The sequence below is a fragment of the Borostomias antarcticus genome (genome assembly GCF_949987555.1).
Source record: "Borostomias antarcticus genome assembly, chromosome: 17".
Lineage (NCBI taxonomy): Eukaryota > Metazoa > Chordata > Actinopteri > Stomiiformes > Stomiidae > Borostomias > Borostomias antarcticus.
Window position 1 is genome coordinate 13,696,869 of NC_140250.1, and position 17,790 is coordinate 13,714,658.

The window sequence follows — 17,790 nt, forward strand, 5'->3', positions numbered from 1 at the left end:
TTCCTCTCCCTCTCTCTCTCTCTCTGTCTCCCTCTCCCCCCTTCTCTCCCTCTCCCTCTCTCTCTCTCTCTCTCTCTCTCTGTCTCCCTCTCCCCCCTTCTCTCTCTCTCTCTCTGTCTCCCTCTCCCCCCTTCTCTCTCTCTCTGTCTCCCTCTCCCCCCTTCTCTCCCTCTCCCTCTCTCTCTCTCTCTCTGTCTCCCTCTTAACCCCCTCTCTCTCTGTCTCCTTCTCTAACTTTCTCTCTCTCTCTCTGCCCTCTCTCTCTCTGCCCTCTCTCTCTCTCTCTCTCTCTCTCTCTCTCTGCCCTCTCTCTCTCTCTCTCTCTCTCTCTCTCTCTCAGAGCTGGTGTTTTAAAGCCATTCTCTAAGTATTCCAGTCACCTTGACTTTGCTGCTGCAGCCTTGCAGAGTGTGTTGCTTATCCCACATAACCCCAGTCTGTCAATTAGGTGTTTAAAAATTAATCTCTTTAACTGGAAATACCACGCCGGCTTTTCTTCCGTCTGCAAATGAAGTGTTATTAATTCACACAGCGCAAAGTCAATGTTATGAATAATGTTATCAAAACAGATTTCCGCACGTTTAACACGTCGCTCCCCGTTTAAGAAACCCTTAAGCATTCTTAGAACCGCGGAACCGAAGACCCCGCTAATGGATTAGCATCCGTTTCCCCGGCTCTACCAGACGCCGCTCTCCTAAGACAGACTTTTTCAACTTCACTTTCCCATCGCCTCTTTTGTTCAGTCGTCTCCCTCTTTAAGGCGCGGCTCGGGGATTATCGCCGGGGCCCGGTCTGGCGTTGCTTGTCGCTTGTTGGTAGAAACAGTCTCCTCGGTCTCTCCTCCCTCTTGGGTGGGGGGGGGGGGGGCACCAAAGTGTCTCCCACGCCCTCGTCCCTGCAAACCTCTGACCCTGCGGACAGGCTATCTGCAGAAGCCGCCCGACGCCCCGCCCGGGGGGCTCGGCTTATCAGAGCGTGGCGATTATTGGGTTTTGTTTTTGTTTGTCTGTTTGTTTGCGTGTTTAATTATCAGCGTGCGGTCGGCGCGGGTGTGTTAATCTCACACTCGGTGGCGGCGCCGGAGTTTCCCGGCTGTGTGGTTAGAAGCAGGACTTCTCATATTAAGCCCCCCGGTAAAGAAGTTGAGCTACTGAATTAATAACTGTCAAACAAAGCAGGGCTAAACAATGAAGGCGTAATAAGCGGTCGGATGATTAGCGGGTCACGGCGATTAGGAGGGGCACGCATCGCAAACGATCCCTTTTGAAAGTTGAACGATTCGGGCAAAACACTGAATCGATAATCGGGGCCAATTTAATCTCCAGGATTCTCCTCTTTGAGGTCAATGGATGGACCTGGTCAATGTCGGTCAATAGGGACAGTAGACACCCTCCAACATATGCTCAATGTCATCCTTTGCTTTTTCTCACCAGTTCATCTTCTCAATAGTACGGTACCAGGCCATGTTTTTTTTTTTGGGGGGGGGCAGCTTAGGAACTATGTGATTCGCAAGACCGGACTTACTGTAAGACATCTACTGCGTCTGAGTTAGAAGAGGTCCCTATGCATGTTAACGTTAGTCTCCGTGGTTCAACTCCCCCCCCCTACATCCCTGAAGTGGACCTGTTCTCAGATACCTGGGGTTTAGTGTGGTAATCTCTCCCTGCCGTTTCCCCTCGGCTGACCACGGTCAAGATAGGCTCTCTCCGCAAAACTCCATTTTGTCTCGAACGCTTAAGAGCCTGACTGAAGGTGTCCGCCGGCAGAAACAAAAGTCCTGTCGGCTTTTATGCAGTCGTCCCAGTCAGCCAAGCCTGTAATCCTCAGAGGTCCCATAATGACATCGTCCCTGCATTTATTACACAGAGGAGAGAGAGAGAGGGAGAGAGAGGGAGAGAGAGAGGGAGAAAGAGAAAACGCTGACTTTGAACAAATGAACGCCCTGACCTTTATGCAATAAATATGACATGGGTCGCATAAAAAGACAAGATATCTTCCTCCTGAATGGGAGTCAACACTGATCCTGTCCTCTTTCTCTCGCTCTCTCTCACTATCTCTCTCTCTCCCTCTCTCTCTCTCTCTCTCTCTCTCTCTCAGCTAAAGGAGTGTGACATGAAAACAAATGTGAAATCCATTCCGTGGATAGTTTCTACTGTACTGCAGTGTGCACTGTGGGGGTCGGAGAGCGTTCGGAGTCCGTTCATAGCGCCAACCCAGCGAGCGATCCCCGCTAACGGTTCCCTTCTCTTATCGTCAACATCAGGCCGTGGATATTGCGTTTGAAGAACCGGAGTCTTGTCGATCACGGCGACCGGGGGCCGACGCCCGCCGGCGCTTCTCGCCCACACGCCAGGATTCATGGCCGTTCCCTCCGCGCCACGCGTCCGTCGCCGGCGCCATCAGCCCACGGCCTTGAGAATACGTTTCAATTTATTAAGGCAAAGCCAAAGGATTCATTACCTCCGAGAAATGGAGAGAGAGAGAGAGAGAGGGAGAGAGAGGGAGGAGTGACACCATGAATTGGTTATTAATGGTAAGGCACAGCCATAGGGCAGTTGAAATTTAATGGTATCCTGGGAGAAAATATGAGGGTGTCACTTTCCAAAAAGTCACGGTAAATGTCAGCGTTTTAAGGTGCGGGTGCTAATTTTATGCCTGTGCACAGTAATGTTTTGGAGAGCGTTTAGGAAGCACGGACCACTGGCCAACCTGATTATCCTGCTCCCCCCCCTCCCTCCCTCTCTCCCTCTCCCTCTCTCTCTCTCTTTCTCTCTCTCTTTCTCTCTCTCTCTCTCTCTCTCTCTCTCTCTCTCTCCAAATGGGTTTGTGCAGCAAGCGATTTCATCTCTAAGTGAAGGGAACATTAGGAAAAAGGGGAGCGAGGGAGAGAGAGAGAGAGAGAGAGCGGAAAAGAAACAGGCAGTTTGATTTTCACGCGGTGATAAGGAGAGCGAGAGCCAAATGTTACCTGTTAGTCCGGCCCGACCCGACTGGAGCTCTTGACTTTGTCCCCCCGCAGGACGGAGCGAACGCTTGTTTCCCCCGCTCTGTGATGAAAAGGAAATTAGTTTACATGTGATGAGGGCACATTAGCCTGTGCGCCTGCTTGTGTGTGTGTGTGTGTGTGTGTGTGTGTGTGTGTGTGTGTGTGTGTGTGTGTGTGCTGGTGTGCAGAGGCCGGGAGATGTTTGCCTGCTGTTGTAGGGTATACAGTACATAAACCCAACCTCCCCATATGTCCCACATATGCAGGTCTTAGTCATACTAAAGGAATCTCCTATGGATCATGGCACACGTTTCCACAGTATGTTCTTTCTCTCTCTCTCTCTCTCTCTCTCTCTCTCTCTCTCTCTCTCTCTCTTCCTCTTTATCTCCCTCTCTCTCCCTCTTTCTCTCTCTCTCTCCCTCCCTCTCTCTCTCTCTCTCTCTCTCCATCCCTCTCTCACTCTCCCTCCCTCTCTCTCTCTCTCTCCCTCTCTCTCACTCTCTCTCCTACCGCTGCACTGCGTTGCCAGTCTGTTCTTGCCAGTGAATATTTCGGGCTAACGTCACGTTCCGTACTGCGCAGATTTTGACGGAGCGCGAAGGAAAGTTGAGATAAAAGACGCTTCTCACGTCCCCTCCCCCGCTCCGCGCCTCCTTAAGGAACAAACACAACGCGTATAAACGGTCCGGGGCATTTACTAGCAAAAGGCGGTCAGGTGCGCTCCTCTCCTCCGCTAAAAGTGGCGCGTAAGGAACAACACGGCGGACACAAGCGTGGTGCCCCCCCCCCTTCAACGCGCTGGAGGAGCTGTGTTGAGTGTTTGTGTCGGCTGGCCGAGAGGTCATAACCACTCCATTTGAAGGAGGCAACTTCCTCCCCTGTCACCCCGCGGGTCAGGTGAATGTAATTGCGGCGTGAAGAGACGGCGGTGGCGTGCTCCGTGTCGGCGCGCCTGACATCCCCACAGGTTTAGCATGCACGCCCCCCCCCCCCCCCCCGCTGGGAGGAACACAGGCTCGCAAGGACATGGGCTTCACCTGTCAATATATCACGCTGACCGGCCGGCCTGAATGGAGCTTAGTTCAGCTCTCTCTCTCTCTCTCCCTCCCTCCATCTCTCTCTCTCTCTCCTCCCCCCCTCCCTTCTGTATCTCTCCCGTCTCTCCCTCCCTCCATCTCTTGCTCTCTCTCTCTCTCTCTCTCTCTCTCTTCTGTATCTCTCCCCCCTCTCTTCTGTATCTATCCTGTCTCTCTCTCCCTCCATCTCTTGCTCTCTCTCTCTCTCTTTCTCTCTCTCTCTCTCTCTCTCTCTCTCTTCTGTATCTCTCCCCCCTCTCTTCTGTATCTATCCTGTCTCTCTGTGTATCTGTCAGCCCGTTATATCTGCAGAATGTCTTCCTCCTTCCCTAGCTCTCCTTACACCTATCTATCCATCCATCTATCTTCTGTTTCTTACGGTCTTTCATCCCTACCCCCCTTTCTCTCTTCCTCTCTCTCTCTCTCTCTGTCTCTCTCCCGTTTTCTCTTTCTCTCTCGTTCTCTCTCTCTCTCTCTATGTGTATGTCTTTTTCTGTGTCTCTCTCCACCCTCGTCCTGCCTGCCGGTGAGGACTAAGCTGAAAGGCCCTGAGGGACCCCGATCCAAACACAGGAACTAGAAACATATGGCACATTTTTCAACTCCCAAGGTCAATTACAGCTATTTATCCAGAGATTGCAGCTAAATTTCCCAAGGTTTCCTCGAGATTTACCACAGATTGCCACGCCTGTCTGTCACATTTTAAATCAGGACACCTTTTTTTTTCTTCCTCAGGTCGCTCCACTCTGCGTCTCCACGCGACTCTCCATCAAATCTTTCAAAGGCTTTCAAGTGGATTTTAGACATGTTTTATCTCCGGTTATCATGTGCCCCATCTTTTTTTTCCTTCGGCACCGCTAGGGGCAAGTGCCCCTCGCAACACAAATCTAATAACATGTAAATTGGAGATAAGCCCAGATCCCTCCGAGTGATATTTTTTACATTCATAGTTTGTCAAGTCAATTCCTGGGCCCCTGTTTTAGCAGCACAACACATGAGGAGGGAGAAAATTAACTGGATAGGTGATTCATCATTGCTAGCACACTGTCAAGGACTCCCTCTGCAGCTATAGAGAGGAGGAGGAGGAGGAGGGGGAGGAGGGGGGTGCGTTGTTTTTAAATGATGGCATTTCATTCAGAATGCATTGTATTTACAGCGTCCCATTTGTATTTGTGGCTCCTATTATCCGGCGAAACAGTTGTGTGTGAAATGTTATTTGTGACAGGGGTGACCCGTAAGCCCCCCCCCCCCCCCCCCCCCTCCCCAGCCCCCCACCCCGGCGGTGGCGAGTATGTATTTCATCGGCTGAGGCCCGAACCGCGCCCACCGCCATACGCCGCGGCACTAGAGCCTGTCACAGCTGCGGCCGGCAGCGTGGCTCCCGGAGAAATATCACCTGGATACCGGGCCCTCCCTTCCACGGGCACCATCACTCCAGCGTCTGTCGCTGTAATTAAGTTGAAGTCAATGATTCTGGAGCTATGGTGAGAAATAAACATGCAAACACATGCCAGCCCCTCAGCCAGGCGGACAGAGAGAGAGAGAGAGGGAGGGAGGGAGGGATGGAGGGAGGGACAGAGAGAGAGAGGGAGGGAGAGATGGAGGGAGGGAGGGAGGGAGGGAGAGAGAGAGAGAGAGAGAGCTGGAGAGAACAGGCAGTACTGGGATGATGTACATCATAAATGTACGGTTCATTTTCATTAAACAAATAGAGATTATATTGATCGAATTAAGGGTCAAATTTTATTTTGCATGCTTACCCCCCCCCCCACCCACCCCCACACACACACACACACACACACAAACACACACACAAACACACACACAACTGCCTATATTTATGCAGTCCTCCTGGTGGAAATGTTATCTGACAAGCACCGCTGTAGTGTAGTTCCGAGTCTGTCGAACAAAACACGCTGTTTGCTTCCTCCCAGAGCGTGACAGGATGTTTTCCCTGCAACAAAGCCGTCAGAAATTCTCTGTGATCCGGCGTTGTGTCGTAGCGGAGGCCCGCTGAGCGGGAAGCCCGAGTTTGTTAAAGCAATGATTTATGATTAATGCCAACAACATTAAATAAGCCACAAGTGCCTACAGTACAAATCAATTACAAAGCTACAACATCAGATCTCTCCCTGAGGCCTGCTAGAGTCGCTTGTATTTATGCTGATTTTATTGGAGGGAATATGCATAGTGGTCGACAAGCAGGACTTACAGTATAAATAAGCACAGCGTCGTGTTCGTGTGTTGGGGTGCAGACAGCTGAACCGCAATAGGTTTGCTCAATGTTTTTTGATTCACGCTCACACGCAGTCAGTCCTTTGAGGCCATTTCACGCGAGGCGGGCCCTCCAGGTTCCATCGAGAGCATGTTTTTCACCACCTTTGAACGCTCTGAGTAAAAGCTTCAAAACAAAACCAATTACCACAGGAGTGTTTTTTTTTTTAAAGTAGGCAATTCATTATTTTTACGAAGTAAAATTATCTACAATTCTAATCCATTAGGCAACCATCCGTTCTAATTAATCAGCTCGGTCTGAAAACGGAGAGAGGTTGTCTAGTGTCTCCGCGGACCAACGATGCCCAGTCCTGCGTTTCCCTCCCCACCGCCTCTCCTCCGAAAACCACAAATTACAAACCTAAACTGTGGATCCAAGCGCCTCTCTGCTGGCGTGCCCGTGTTTCCAGGGCATTTGCAGATGCTTGAAATAATCTCCAATGTTTTTGCTCAATCTGCTCTGAGGATGGCTGAAATAAACGCTTTAAACTAATTAATGTACGACCAGCTGTTCCCTTCACTTGGCTGGCGTTGGTGAATATTGATGGGGGGGAGGCTGAGATTCCCTCACGTGTGTTGGTGGAGCGTTCAGCCTGACACATGATCACACATGAACACTGGAGGGAGGGGGGGTGTTTGGGGGGGGGGGGGGGGGGTCCACAGAGAGCACAGACTGTGCCCTCTCCCCAAATAAAACTTTATTCCTCAAAAATCGAGGGAGCAAAAACAATGGATGGTGTCTACTTCCTTTAGAGACAGCGTTGGCTCTAGGAGGGCTTTGGGGTTGGCCTCTGGAGACGCACCGGCGGTCATGAGTTAGCGGATGACAAAACCATCCTCAAACACATTATAAACATGCCACAGATCTCAATTGGGACCTCCTTCTGACAGACTGGAGATAATGTCCTACACAGCCTGGCCTCTCTCTCCCTCTACCCCTCCCTCTCTGTCTCTCTCTCTCCTCAGCTATCTCTCTCCATCCCTCCCTCCTCTCTTTCTCCCTCTCTCTCCCTCCCTCTCTATCTCTCTCCATCCCTTCCTCCATCACTCTCCCTCTCTCTCTCTCTCTCTCTCTCTCTCTCTCTCTCTCTCTCTCTGTCTCTCTCTCTCTCTCCCCAACTATCTCTCTCCATCCCTCCCTCCATCACTCTCCTCTCTCTCTCCCTCCCTCTCTATCTCTCTCCATCCCTCCCTCCATCTCTCTCCTCTCTCTCTCCCTCTCTATCTCTCTCCATTCCTCCCTCCATCACTCTCCTTCTCTCTCTCCCTCTCTCTCCCTCCCTCTCTATCTCTCTCCATCCCTCCCTCCATCACTCTCCTCCTCTCTCTCTCCCTCTCTCTCCCTCCCTCTCTATCTCTCTCCATGCCTCCCTCCATCACTCTCCTCTCTCTCTCCCTCCCTCTCTATCTCTCTCCATCCCTCCCTCCATCTCTCTCCTCTCTCTCTCTCTCCTTCTCTCTCCCTCCCTCTCTATCTCTCTCCATCCCTGCCTCCATCACTCTCCTCTCTCTCTCCCTCCCTCTCTATCTCTCTCCATCCCTCCCTCCCTCCGACTCCATCCATCCCTCCGAGGTGCGGTGCAGCAGAGGTGGCTGTGCAGCAGATGGCCGGGCCCCGCCCCCTCCGCTGTTGATGAATGGGGGGTGATGTCATCGCAGGTCTGACCGGAGGAAGCGGGGCCCCGGCGGGGTCGAGCGGCGGGCCTGCTTCTGATTTGAGGGATTCTGCGTGACATCCCTTTAAATGGGAAAAGCTGGATTCATGTGGGTGATGATATTGTTGAAACCCCTCACCTAGACCTCGAGAGGACCAGGGGGAGGGGGAACATCCCAGGGACCCGACCGCTCTCTGTAGCTCTGGTCTCCGATTGGCCGGTCTGTATCTCAGGACCGAGAAGATCTGGCCTCTGATTGGCCGTGCTCTCAGAGGTCAACACTGAGACACTCGCCGCTATTGGCTAATTGGAGTCAGGGCCTATGTTTGATAGGGCTTCGCTGAAAGCTAAGCATTGCATTTGTGATATCAAGTAACTCCAACAATGTGTTAAACTATCAGTCCTTATAGCCCCTGGGTGTTAACTGTTATGGATACCAACTCTAACTGTGCTTTAGAAGAATGGTTTCTTGACTGGGTGTTAACTGTTATGGATGGCAACTCTAACTGTGCTTTAGAAGAATGGTTTCTTGACACATGTGTTGTTGTTTGCATGATTTCAGAGGACAACCCCATGTGCACCCCGACAGCGAGAGACAGCTATGAGAGGTTGTCATTGGCTAGCCAGGGTCTACATCCCGGCTTCCCCTCCCCCTTCCTCTTCCCCGATGGCCTGTCATCAATAGAGACCCTCCTCACTAACATACAGGTACGTTCCACCAATAAGGCCTCGCCTTACTATCTTAACAGGAGGGTTTGACCAATGGAGACCCTCTGCACTAACACACAGGTAGGTTCGACCAATAACGCCTCTCCTTACTACCATGCGGGGTTTACGGAGAGGCCTGAACTCTGAATCACAAACATCTCTATACCGTCGGCTTAGCCAATCAGAAAACACCAGGACTTTACAAGCGTCTGTCTTCGTCCGTCGGGGACGGCGTTTAGTCTCGGAGGCGAATCGCGCAGTGGTTAGACGGATGGCGTCCGCGCTCTCTGCAGGAGTAATGATGTGTGTACAGAGCGCTGCCCTTCTTATTTCACTCCTGACGTGGACAGCGGCGTCTCAGTCACCCTTTAGCCCGCACCGGTAATTAGAAGAGCACACACACACGTACACACCCCGCACACACAAGTACACACCCCGCACCGACACTCTGGCAAGCCATCTTTGATAATGATCTTGGCGTTTAATATTTATATACAAATCAACAAAATGAAACCAAGCAGAAAATTGAGATAAAGCAACTTAGTGTAAATTGGGGTCATGAGCAGCGACAATTAGTAAGATAGAGCCCAGCGCTTTTGGTTGTAATTGCATGATGGGAAATGATAGTCAGAGACGGCCTTGGCGAAAACACGGACGGAGACCCGCCCGAACGCAGCGGGGGGCGGTTGTCGCTGTCGTGGCGTCCGGCGCCGCTTGAAATCGATATCATCAATCAGGGTGACCTCTGGGGGGAAAATCCCAAACAAACCCGAGATCCCCGGTCATGCGAAAATGGCGTTGCGACGTTCCGCGATTGGATTGTTTTCCACGCGGCGTTCTCGCGGTGGACACGGTACGGATCTCACAGAGCAGATCTCACACAGTCTTCCACAAACAGGCCGATATCTCTGACGCAACGTGTATTTCACCGCTACGGCCAAGAGGGGTCAGACATCTCTCAAAGCTCCTCAGTCCTTCAGTCCGGCGCATTGGCTTGAAAGTGATCGGAGGGTCTGTTTTTAGCACTTAGACAGGCGGTGATAACACACTCTGAGCTGTTAAAGGGGAAGTCGCTGAAAGGCCGCAGTAGTAGACATGCAGAGTGGACCTACACAGAGATGTGGCTGTGAACAGATGAGAGACTATTCACTCAGGCTCGGTCTCAACTCAGTCCTACAGTCGTGTGTGTGGTACATGGTTCTGTGACATACATTCAGTTTGGTCTGCATGTCTAAACTTCAATAGCTGAACTCTCTCTGTTTCTCTCTCTCTCTCTCTCTCTCTCTCTCCTCTCTCTTTCTCTCTCTCTCTCTCTCTCTCTCTCGCACAGGGCCTGCTAAAAGTGGCAATTGACAATGCACGGGCCCAGGAGAAACAGGTGCAGCTGGAGAAGACGGAGCTGAAGATGGAGTTGTTCAGGGAGAGAGAGCTTCGGGAGACCCTGGAGAAACAGCTCGCTGTCGAGCAGAAGAACAGAGGTATGCTGGGATGGCTGCCTGGCACACACAGTGTGTGTCTGCGTGTGCGTGTGCGTGTGTGTGTGTGTGTGTGCGCAGTGGGAGGTAGGGGGAGGGGGGGGCGGGGGGGGGGTGTAAAGTGAGTGAGAGTGTGCGTGCGTGCATGTGTTATGGGTTTGGGTGTGGGCGGGTCTGTCTTTGTGTGTGTGTGTGTGTGTGTGTGTGTGTGTGTGTGTGTCTATGCGTGTGTGGCAATTAAGTCAGGCTCTGTTTATATTAGCATTGGCAATACAGTGATACAGCGGAATACATGATTATACATTTCTAATCAAAGCAACAACATTGAAATGCAATTGTGTGTGCTTGCCTCAAACCTCATTAAAATCGTTTAACACACACACACACCACACACACACACATCTAAATTATGAACATGTTTATACATAAGAGAGATGTTGTGTGCGGCCTCAGATCCACTTAGCATGGTACTCTAGCAGTGAATCCGATCAGATAATTATAAGTACATATTAGATTATAGAAATGCATGATTTATCATCATTGTAAACAAAAGTGACACAAATATAGAACTTAACTCAACACACTCATGTTCCATGAATTAGATTCACGCTTAACTATTTAATGAGAATAATTTCATGAAACTGCCTATTAATAGTGCGCATTCTTCTTCCCATCCCTCTAGCATTTTGCTACTCTGAATTTCCTTTGTTTCTTTAATGTAGAGAATATGTTTGAAGTGCTTTTCTGTGTGTACAGTGTACTTTAGCCCCAATACACCTACTCTTAACCAGCTGATATTTGTGGTAACATCTGGATCTACTGTAGGCCTCGTCTGGAATAAAACAACACAAAACATGGGCATAGGGGCAGAGCCAGAGCCTACCTCTCAAATACAGCTGCATTTGAACATTATGTCATCGGGAGCGTATAGTCGGGATTAACGAGGAAAACTGTAGCTAGCCAACTCTGTGAAGTGAGATAACGTGGAAGAAAATCCAAGTAGCCTAAATCACACTTCATGTGCCAAATATGTCGACAGCTCACACAAAACCAGGACTCGTTAGAAAAGTGGAAAGCTGTGGTCAGTGACCAATCAGAGGCCAAATCAGCCGCCTGGCACCGCCCACTACCTGCACGGGCCAATCATCCTCGCGCGCATAAAATCCAAGAGTCTTTTCCCTGGTATCCATTAATATCAAGGAGATTTGCTGGAGCAAAATTGGTCAATCTGAGCTAAGCATTCATTAATACTCAGAATAGAAGGGAAAGTACTTTACATTTTCAAATATATCAGTGATACAGTAGCACACTATTATGTATTGGTTACATAACCTTAACTCAATGATAACCTTTATAGGGAAGTCATGAAAACCTACTTTAGGATCAATAATATACTTCCTGTGGACAGTATTATGGTTGATGTTTCTCCTCTCTGAGCGGTTTTGCTCCAGAGAATACCAGAGGGCCCTGGGCTAACTTCTCTCTGATACCGTGTGTGAAACGTCCCTCCCCCAGCGATCATTCAGAAGCGCCTGAAGAAGGAGAAGAAGGCGAAGAGGAAACTGCAGGAGGCGCTGGAGTACGAGTCCAAGAGGAGAGAGCAGGTGGAGCAGAGCCTCAAACAGCCCTCCCCCGCCGACAGCATGCGATCGCTCAACGGTCAGTCCCACCTCCCCTTTAACCCCTAATAGCCCACCTCCCCTTTAACCCCTAATAGCTATGATCAGTCCCACCTCCCCTTTAACCCCTAATAGCTATGATCAGTCCCACCTCCCCTTTAACCCCTAATAGCTATGATCAGTCCCACCTCCCCTTTAAAGGAGTAGTAAAGGGAAAATGCATGTTTAGTCCTGTTTTAAGGTTACTTATGATCATATACAATGGTTCAGATCAAAACGTTGACAAAGCTAGCATTTTCGAGAAAGTTGATAATTGCTCTACCACCGTTTTGGTCATACAATGGATGTGGATGGGCATCTTGAAAAATCATTCAAAAACATGTTAAACTCTCAATTTCAAAGACAAGAAACTCACCTAGGTGTTAGTTGGCGTTCTGACATATAATTAATAAGATTCTAGTTCATCTGGAAAGGCTTTTTAAAATATTAAGCATAGAACTATTTAGCCGCAGCACATACATGTGTAAACTTCCACAAACTAGGTAGCCTAGCAACATAAACAATGACAATAGCTACCGTAAGTAGTTCCGCTTCCTGAATCCCCTCTGCGGATTGATCTACACATCTACAACGGTAGCGTCAATACAAGTCAATGGATTTCATAAAATGATCAATAAAACCCTACAGGATTCATACTTTGCGGCGAATTTGATGTCAGAACACCAACGGACATCAATTACACCCTCGGTGAGCTTCTTGTCTTTGAAATCGAGAGTTTAACAGGTTTTTGAATGATTTTTCAAGATGCCCATCCACATCCATTGTATGACCAAAACGGTGGTAGAGCAATTATCAACTTTCTCGAAAATGCTAGCTTTGTCAACGTTTTGATCTGAACCATTCTATATGCTCATAAGTAACCTTAAAACAGGGCTAAACATGCTTTTTCCCTTTACTACTCCTTTAACCCCTAATAGCTATGATCAGTCCCACCCCCCCTTTAACCCCCCATACTGTAGCAAAGATCAGTCCCACCTCCTGTAATTCCCAATGGCAATGCCCTATGCCATGTTAACATTACAACATGTATGTTGAACAGAGAATATTGTAAGCTAACTCAATGGTCATTCTCACCACCATGAGCTTCAGCACACAGGCATGCATGGAAGATGTGGCACCTAAAGAACTGAACTACCCCACTAAGCTTTGGTAAAGAGAAAACATATCAGTGCATGTGACGGATGTTTGACAATAGTTCTCCTCCTCTCCTCTCCTCTCCCCCCTGGTCTCCTCTTCGTTCCTCTCCTCCCTTTCCCTCCTCTCCTCTCTCAGACTCTCTGACCCCGGAGATGGAGAGTGACCGCAGCAGTGGAAGAACAGATGCTGAGAGGACAATACAAGGTACAGGACCCTGAGGAGACAATAAATCTCTCCCTCCCTCTCCCTCTCTCTTTTCCTCTCTAGCGTTCTCTCTCTCTCTCTCTCTCCCTCCTTCCCTCTTCCTCTCTCCCTCCCTCTCTCTCACTGTCTCTCTCACCCTCTTCTCTCTCTCTCTCTCTCTCCCTCCCTCTTCCTCTCTCCCTCCCTCTCTCTCACTGTCTCTCTCACCCTCTTCTCTTTCTCTCTCTCTCCTTTCCTCTCTCTCTTCGCTACAGTATGTGAACATTAGTGTGTCTCTGCCTGCTGTTCAGGCACATAGCTCACCATCTGGGCCACAGCACTGGGTCAAGATCATTGGCTTTCACCAGACATAATATTATTCTTTTATTAGAGTTGGGAGGGTAATGTGGCATTGGAATAGACTTTCTTTTGAACCAATATTGGGGCAAGGAGGGAGGTGTGTATGTGTGTGTGTGTGTGTGTGTGTGTGTGTGTGTGTGTGTGTGTGTGCGTAATTGACACATGTGCGCTCGCAGTTTGTTTACCTCTTAAAAACTGTTAATGAGTCGTTAAAATCACCAAAAGCGATGGATCCCCCTGCACTCGTAAAGAAAACAAATCAATCCCTTTTATGAATAAGATGTGTGTATTTGTAATGGCTTGTTTGTGCGTCTGCCTGGTAGGGGCAGGAGGGGGGGGGTTATTAGCCTCCGAAGACTCTCAACTGTCTTTATCAGGAAACATACACCTTGCAGAGAGAGAGACAGGTGGAATATCTTTATTGTTATGAACATGATGGCTTCATCTAATAAGCCCCAGAAGGGACGCCTCAACACTTACCTTCGTATCATTCACAGAGGTATCCCATCCCACCCCAAAATAAAATAATTTAAAAAATAAGTCATTTGCAATGAAAAGCGGGAAATCCTGATGTTCGTATTCAGTAGCATGTTATAGAGAAACCCTGAGTCACTTTGATTAGCCTTCTTCAGAATGTTTTTGTGAGGAAGGAAAGAATGAACGAATTGAGCAAATTGTACCCTGAAGAAAGGACAATGATTCTCACTGTCATCATTTAAACCAGCAGGTTTACTGATCGGGTTACTGCACATTCATACACCTCCATTTCATAGCAATTTAGTATACTTAATTTCTAACACTGTACAGTAGTATAAAATATTCACTGTAGCTCATCATAGCCTAATTGAGTCATATCAAATGATATCTCACAAACCTTTCACACGTGTTGAAGTGGACAATCTCCTTTGTGTTAGATGAGGACGTTAGTCATTACCATGCATAGCTGTCCTGATGCAGTATGCCTTTATTCTACCATTTAAACTCACATCATTTCCTCATATTGAGATACCCTCACTTAGAAACCATCACAGTGTACATACAGGTGATGGCTGTGTCTAGATGTCTGTGTCAGTCCTCTGTGTGGAGATGTGTGTGGTGCCCTGTAACTATAGACTATCTGAGGGCCCCGGGCCCCCGAAGGGCCCTCACAAGCACTGATCATTGGCCTGGAGAAAGGACTCTGGAGAATGTAGAATAACAGGGTACATTGTGTGTTTCTGTTCAATTAGAGGAGCATTTGTCTGCCATCCATGTCTCTGCTGCTCTACTCTGCTAGCACTGCTGTATAATTAACCTCAAATGGCAAAAAATGATGTTGATAAATTACACCAGCAAACTGGGGAAAAAACAAAACAGCCTGAAAGCCAAGAGAAAATGTGTAACGTTCTCAACTCAGACCAGAGAAGGGAATGGAGAGAGAGAAAAAAAAATAATGAGAGCATAATTTTAGAGAACTAATTATTTCTATTTGTCTTTTGTCACACTTCTCTAATCCCGCTATATTAACACAGTCTGTGTTTATTAATTGGTTTTGCAGTGTTTTGAATCTGGTCCAAGAGGGAGCGTAGCTGCTTTTACAGCCAGCCCCGCTACTGGGACTGCACTAACGTCTGGCAACGGTGCGCGCATAAATATCTTCCCCGGTATCTCCTCCTCTGGTTCCTGCCTGCTGGCTTGCCACTCCATGTGTTCAGCAAGTTTACACGACCCTGTGCACAGAGATAAAGTTCTTTGTTGCAAGATTAAACATCAAAACAGTTAAAGTCAAATTAAAATTAAATGAATGAATGTCACTGAAGCAAAAAAGACCGTAATTAATGGATCCCTTAATTGTCTTCATAAAATATTTGCATGGGCATAATTTGCATAATTTACATGTATTAATTAATCTTTCAAAAGAATTTTATGCTGAGAGAAGCCAAAAATCCCCTTTGTTTTATTTAGCATCTAATGAAATATTTATCCTCTTTAATGAACTTTTCATCTTGATTTGAATATAAAAATACTAAGTTTTAACATATTTTAATGAGTTGTTCTTTCATAAAGATGTCATAGATGTTTTTCTTACTCAAAAATGTTAATCAAGATGTTTCAACATTTGCAGTGATATTGCATACAGATGGCTGTGCGAGCCAATTAGAATAAGGGTTTCATTAAACCCCTTAACAGATTCTCAATCCTTCCCTGTTCATTCAAAACATACACCGTGAATTATGATCCTCAAGCAGTACAATGGCGCAATATCTCAAAGGAAATTCACAGCTTATGAATAGTCATCATCTTCAATACAGTCATCCTCCCTTCATCCCATTATCAGCCATTATCATCCCTACAGGTGGACAGAGAGACAGACAGGCGGACATTCAGGTGTTGGTGTTGGCGGTGTCTCATCTGTCGTGTTTATGATGGACCAGGGACGTGTCCTAAACCTGGTCACCCCCCCCCCGCCCCCCCCTCCCCTGTATTTATTTTAGTTCCTGCGCAACGCCGTTCACGCTGTAATGACTTTTACACACAGCTCAGTGGTGTTGCTTGAATAGCGGCGGCCACAGAGCAACGCCTCAGAGACCCGGGTCCGAGCCGGATAATTACCCTGTGTGTTTGTCTTCCTCCTCCACAACAAGCCTTTGTTCTTCTTTTTTTTTTCTTTTTCCACCCAGCGCTTCCCTCACACAATGCCGCTCCATCGACGGCCGGGCTGGAAATAGGCTTGACCCAGGTCGTCGCCATTGATTTCGCTTTGTCTGCCTTCGACATCAGATTAGGGAATTAGGAGCTGCTTCAAATCCAAATGTTGAGGGGAAACGCTCGGCTACACAGGCTGCTGCTGTTGTTGTTGTTGTTGTCGTTGTTGTTGTTGTCGTCGTTGTTGTTTCCCCAACGTAGAAACGAGAGGCATGTTATGCGGAATATACGGTTGTCCTTTTATGAGGCGTGTCTCTCCTCCGAGATTGTCCTCTGAACTCCTGCGAAACGCTGCTTCCTCCTTGTCCCTTTCCTGTGACACGTCGCGTTTGACTGCCGGCAAAACATCGCTTCCCCCAGGGCTGTCACCAGCGGCCTTATGTTTTCTGGTACGCTTTTCCCTTTCAAATTGAATTATTTAGCTACACTGCCATGGAGAGGAGAGGGATGCTTAAAGGCAGTAATGTAGCATTCTCTGGCAGAGGGAACGTAAGTGTAATAAACGTCAAGCGAGCTCCTGAGCTGTGGCTAACAGATGCTTTTACCAGCTCCCGAGTCACCGCTGCTCTGCGCACTCAGGCGTGCACTCAGACAAGAGTGTTCTTTGAAAACGGACAAAGCTCGTTAGGCTGCAGGTGTCTGGAGCGTCGGGAGAGAATGGCTGCCTTTTTCAATAAACACTATTTCCTTGCAGGAAGGTGTCACTTAGAGAGCGCTTTTACATCATGAGGGCAATGCTGTGTTCAAACAAGCGCGTCAGGAGAGACGTCTCAAACATGGCTGACGTGCAATTGTGAGAGCCGGAACACCGGATGTCACCCTTCCTCTTACAGTTTTCCGTTTTGTAGCATATCAAATATGAATCCATCAGTGTAATCCTCCCCTTTAAGGTCTTATTGTTGTACACGACAGAGAAACATGGGTAAATGCTCCCTTTAAATACCCATCTCTACACATTCAGTTAGCCTGATTCATGCTGGTGGGATACTGTATAACTGTTTAAGGTACAGTAACATATAACTAGCAGGTCCAAGTTTGCGTCAGCATGTTGTTGAGAATAATCCCTCCTACCTTCCTGTGCCCTGTCTTGCAGATGGAAGGCTGTTCCTGAAAACCACGGTGATGTACTGATAAGTCCACGAGGACAAGCTGAAGGAAGGGGAAAAAAACATGAAGATTCTCAAGAGTTGAGCTGCTTGTAGGAGTTCAATGGAAGTGCTGTGCTCAGCCAAAAGCTGTGAGGGTTGTGTCTGAATGTAGAATTACAAGTCTTTTTCTCACAGATGCCAACATTACCATAATTTCTACAGTAAAGCAAGTTTTGATGCAGTTTGTTGGTTATATCGAAGGATAATAAATTGAGCACATTCAAATGTACCAGTGGTACACAGTTGGTAATAACTCAAAATTTACAGCACTGAAGATTTTTATACTGTATTTCAACCAGCCAGAAAGCTTCGATAAAGGGTCAGACTCCGAAGTCTTGTTTTGTATTTCAAATTAAATTCAGAGATGATTAAAAAAAATATGACACTTGGAGAGAACTTCGAGAGAAAAAAAAAAGTTAATTTA

General features: G+C 47.9%; 1 protein-coding gene across 1 annotated transcript in view; it reads left to right on the top strand.

Moving 5' to 3' along the window:
• dachd (dachshund d) overlaps positions 1–17,349 on the top strand; it is a gene marked incomplete at both ends in the record, with an annotated part of 118,192 nt that extends 100,843 nt beyond the window's left edge. The window contains 5 exons of the mRNA XM_084451894.1: positions 8,554–8,699; positions 10,030–10,177; positions 11,690–11,833; positions 13,126–13,194; positions 17,312–17,349. Of these exons, the coding sequence (XP_084308020.1) occupies positions 8,554–8,699; positions 10,030–10,177; positions 11,690–11,833; positions 13,126–13,194; positions 17,312–17,349 (545 nt within the window). The remainder of the gene's footprint in view (positions 1–8,553; positions 8,700–10,029; positions 10,178–11,689; positions 11,834–13,125; positions 13,195–17,311) is intronic.
• Between the last annotated feature and the right edge of the window lie 441 nt (positions 17,350–17,790).